Here is a 5,115-nt window from a genome sequence, read left to right as displayed (position 1 = left end):
TAAATTAGAAACATTCTTGCGAATTCTATGCATAAATGGTAATGCAGGATTATGTTCAAACATTTCAATTGAGACCATGTATGGTGTACGGGCAAGTGCTTGAATAAACACCATGATCTGCAATTCCGCAAATTTGAAACCATATTTGTCCCTTCAAATTTAGTTGTTGTATACAATAATCAAACGAACCAAAACTCACAAGCTTCAAGTAATTTCAGACCAACGAAATGTAGACAAGTAATTGCAGCCAGTAGTAGAGCCTTAGCAATTGAAACATATAACAATTAATAGGGCCAACAAGCTTAGCAACTATAAAAGATACTAAATCAGATTATATTGGGACAAATCAACTTCAATCCCAAGTCCATCCTCACGAACCCAACTAATTTCCTCATTTTCATTCTCAACAACAGGATTGCCAACATCACTTTGCAAATATGTCTCAACATCCATGGTTGTGCCCATGTTATATCCACCTCTTGCAGTGGTAGAGATAACAACTTGCCAATCCTTATCAGTTGGATCTTCCACATAAAAAACCTGTGATGCTTGTGAAGCGAGTATAAATGGCTCAACATGAGGCCTCACATTTGCAAAATTGACTACAGTAAACCCATCAGCATCTTGTTTCATTCTCGAACCATTTGATATCCAATCACATTCGAATAACACCACCCGACGACCTCCATAAATTAATTCAACAACATTTTTCAAGACGCCGAAGTAGACTAGTTCACTCAAAACTGGATTTTGATCCCTTATACCTGCAAAACTGGATGTTGTTGCATTGACTGTAACACCACTATTCTGCGTTTTTCTTTTCTTCTCAACTTCGTTGGTGTGAAACCGAAATCCATTAACAACATACTTGTCATGTTGGATTCCAACAACATCTGGACCTTTAGCAAGGAACCTCAAGTCTCTCAACACCGAAACATTTTGAGGAAGTTCTAACTTGTCAATTTGTAAAAAAAAAAAAAAAGATGATAAAACTATATTTGAAGTCCTACAATTCAAATTGTACTTAATATTCAGAATTTTACTTACATGTTCAGCAAACCAACAAGCAAAATTTTCGATGTGCAAGCGCTCTTTTAGATGCTGTGGAACTTGAGGATGCCATTCTTCTATCAATCTACGATGCTGCCTAGAAGTACATGAGTCAAAATTGTAATCATACATTGAATTCTACAATAAAATTTTAATGCATCAAGTTGTAGTTGAACTTACTCTATGTAAGGTGTGACAGCATCACAGTTAAATAAAATATACTGATGTGCTTTACTCAAGATATGAGCATCAAAAACTGTTGCCTTGCCCCTCCCCAAAGGATGTCCTGATTTAGAGAATATATCTAAACCCTCTTCAATTTCCTTATGCACTTCTTCATTTCTGCTTGGACAATTGAATTTTGTCTCAACATAGTCCGCAAGATACAACGAACAAAAGTTTATGCATTCTTCTGCCAGTAGCCTTGAGCAATCGAACCTTCAGGCCTACTTTTATTTCGAACATAAGATTTTAATGTTCCTAAGTACCTAAAGTATCATCATTCCAAACTCTCTGTTTAGTTCCACAAATCAAAGAAAGAAAAAAAGTAATAAACATTTAAGGCATAATTAGAATTACAAGCAGTACCTCTCTATAGGATACATCCAACGATAATACACCGGGCCACCTAATTTCACTTCAGTTGCCAAATGAATAGTTAAATGCACCATGACATCGAAGAATGTTGGTGGAAAGCATTTCTCAAGATCGCAGAGTATAACGGCAATTTCACTTTCCAAACGAACCACATCTTGAGGACAAATAACTTTAGAACAAAGCTGCCTGAAGTATCTACTCAATCGAATCAAAGGATAGCGCACTGATTTTGGCAAAGTCTTTCTCAAAGCTATAGGCATCAATTGCTGCATTAGAATATGATTATCATGACTTTTAAGCCCCGAAATTCTTGGTGGCTTTACTCGAACGCATCTTGAGACGTTAGCTGCATAACCATCTGGAACTTTCACTTTTTTTAGCACATTGCAAAACATAGTTTTCTGTTTTTTATCCATTGCAAAGGAAGATGGAGGTAAGTAAACCTTTCTAGGTTCTGTCTCAATGGGATGCAGCTCTTTTCTTATTCCCATTTCTCTCAAATCACGGCGGGAATTATAATGGTCCTTTGCTTTATCCTCAATATCCAGCAATGTCCCCCAAATATTTTCACAAACATTCTTCTCAATGTGCAAGAAGTCAAGATTATCTCTTAAGACATTATCTTTCCAATATGGCAAGTCAAAGAAAATACTCCTCTTTTTCCAATTAAAAGGCAATTTCGGATTACCTTTCACAAGTTTTCCAAATTTAATTTGCAAGTCTCACAATTCACTCACAATCATATCCCCAGTTTGTAAAGGTGGTCGCTTTCCATATTCTTCGGTGCCATCAAACAATTGGGCTTGCTTTCTAAATTTATGCTTACTATCTAAGAATCTACGATGACCCATATAGCAATGCTTGAAACTATGAGTCAACCGTCGAGCATGAGTGAACTTGTGACAAACAGGACAAGCATATTCACCTTTAGTGCTCCACCTAGATAACATTGCATATCCAGGAAAATCACTAATGGTCCACAACAGAGCTGCATGCAATTGAAAATTTTCTTTTTGGGATGCATCATAAGTTTGAATGCCAAAATCCCAAAATTCGGTCAATTCTTTAACTAGAGGCTGTAGATAAACATCAATATTATTCCCAGGAGAGAATGGTCCGGGTATTAACAAGGACAACATGAAGTACGGTTGCTTCATACACATCCACGAAGGTAAGTTATATGGTATTAAAACCACAGGCCAAGTACTGTGTGTAGAACTCATGTTGTTGAATGGATTAAACCCATCAGATGCCAACCCCAATCTAACATTTCGACAATCCTTAGCAAATTCTGGATGTAGATGGTCAAAAGTTTGCCAAGCTGGAGAATCAGCTGGATGTCTCATACAACCATCTTTTGTATGTTTTTCCTCATGCTATCTCATTTGAGATGCAATTTTAGAAGACATAAATAGTCTTTGTAATCTAGCTTTTAAAGGGAAATGCCACAATACTTTTTGAGGGATTTTTCTTTTTTCACCAGTTGGATCATTTTCTGAAGCAACCCACCTAAGCTCGTTACATGTTTCGCATGAAGTTCTTTTTTCAGCACTACCCCAATAAAGAGAACAATCATTAGGACATGCATCGATCTTTTCATAACCCAGCCCCAATGTATTCATCAATTTCTCAGCCTCATAGTAAGAAGAAGGCAAATTAGTCATGGCCTCTGGAAATGCTTCTCTCAACAGCTCAACAAGCATATTAAAAATCTTGTTACTCATCTTACCAAGGCATTTTAGGTGAAGCAAACGAATAATGAAAGACAACTTCGAGAAATTTTTGCAACCACTGTACAAATCCTGTTGAGAATCATCAATCAATTTGTAAAATTTTTCAGCCTCTGAAACAGGAAAGTCCCCTTCTCTATTCAATTCATTTGTTCCATGTGGTATCCCAAATACATCATGGACCAAGTCTTGCATGTCATTAGTCCCATTTGAAACCCCAATTGATGTATTTTCAGAATTAGATGTGGCTTCATAGTAGTTAGAAAGCTCTCCATGTGCTATCCAATTATTATAACCCTTGATAAAGCCTACCACTTTCAAATGATCATATGCTTCCATTTTAGTCACACAAACACCCATGCCGCAATCTTTGCAAGGACACAAAATCAGTCCGTCACAACTTGATCTAGAAAATGCAAAGTTTAGAAACATTTGAAGTCCTGCCTCATACTTTTCACTTGTTCTTGGAAAATCCATCCAACTTTTATCCATACTTTGAATATAAATAAATGTCCTCCAACAAGCTTCCAAGAGCATGAAAACAACAACTACACATTAGTACTTAGAAAACTAGACAAATCCCATAAAATCATTGAGAATAAGAAGCGCCCTGATTTTTTAAACTCAAGCCATGGCTTACAAGTCCCTAATTTCAAGTTCAAGAATTTACAGTCTACTAAATAAAGCAGCCCAGCAAATAAAGGAAATCAACAAAATGCAAAATTTCTCAACAATCTGTAAAAACAGAATTTGCAAGCAAGCGGATAGAAATTTTATTTACCTAATACCAGAACAAAGCCCTTCGTACCAACTCCTGCACTCGCGTCTTCGGAAAATTCCTAACTTCAATCTGAAATGTCAAAGGTTAAACAAACACATGAGCATGAAGACTAAAGGTGAAATTCAAGAATCTTACTAAATTTCCATCAAAGTATAGATACATCTCTGGTGTGTAGTGATTAATTTTATAAGTTCTCTCTTTAGAAAGGCATGCAACTTACGGCATAGGTAATTGGAAAAAATGATTGATAGAAAAAGCACAGGTTTATGACACGGTTAGACCAGCAGATATTTATGAAGAAAAAGCATTCACCACAGAGAGACAGTGAAATGTGAAAGAAAGAAGAGAATCTATCTAGCTTTTTATTTTATACTCATAATCTTTTTTTGGTCCCAGGATTCTTTTAAGTTGCTATGACTGTTCAGCTAATTGATCTAGAAACAGGACTAAATTGAGAAAAAAAACAGAACCCGTAAGGGTGCTATGTCAACCTGAACTGGGAGGGGTGGAAGTTCGACAAGAAAATGGATAGGGGAAGAAAAAAAAAGAAAAAAGACTAAAAAATACAATACAGTTTTACACGAAATCCTGCTATTTTCTTGTCTGGCAAATTCAATGCCTACGCGCCATCACAATTAAAAGTTCGTTGGGGTAGTTGCACTCCTTCACCTCCTTTTCCCCTGTAAATCCCTCTCTTTCCCTACCTTTCCAAAGCATCCAAAGTTTCATTCTTCTCCAAAAGTTTCTTCTTGATTCAATCTTTCGAGTATTTCCTTCAATCCATCTTTCAAACTTTAGTTTTACTAGCTGGGTATACCACATTTTGGCCAAATTAGTAAGGGTGCTATGTCATCTATGACCAATGTGCAGTTCAACAAGAAGTCCATTAATTAAGTCTTTAAATATTAATTTTCATCAACCTATTTCTTAAACTTTTGCACTTGTCTTGCAAAAAGG

General features: G+C 36.2%; 1 protein-coding gene across 1 annotated transcript; it reads right to left on the bottom strand.

Annotated features, from left to right (window-relative positions):
- Positions 1-321: 321 nt before the first annotated feature.
- Positions 322-3,737, bottom strand: LOC113757030. Its single transcript, XM_027300446.1, has 6 exons — positions 3,102-3,737; positions 2,385-3,023; positions 1,639-2,225; positions 1,231-1,392; positions 1,048-1,147; positions 322-954 (listed from the first exon to the last, which is right to left on the bottom strand). Exons 1-6 carry the CDS (start codon positions 3,735-3,737, stop codon positions 322-324), a joined length of 2,757 nt encoding a protein of 918 aa, XP_027156247.1.
- Positions 3,738-5,115: the final 1,378 nt, after the last annotated feature.

The sequence above is a fragment of the Coffea eugenioides genome, unplaced genomic scaffold (genome assembly GCF_003713205.1).
Source record: "Coffea eugenioides isolate CCC68of unplaced genomic scaffold, Ceug_1.0 ScVebR1_2633;HRSCAF=3697, whole genome shotgun sequence".
In the NCBI taxonomy this organism is placed as follows: domain Eukaryota; kingdom Viridiplantae; phylum Streptophyta; class Magnoliopsida; order Gentianales; family Rubiaceae; genus Coffea; species Coffea eugenioides.
The sequence above is the reverse complement of the archived record's forward strand: the minus strand, read 5'-3'. Positions and strand labels throughout refer to the sequence as shown.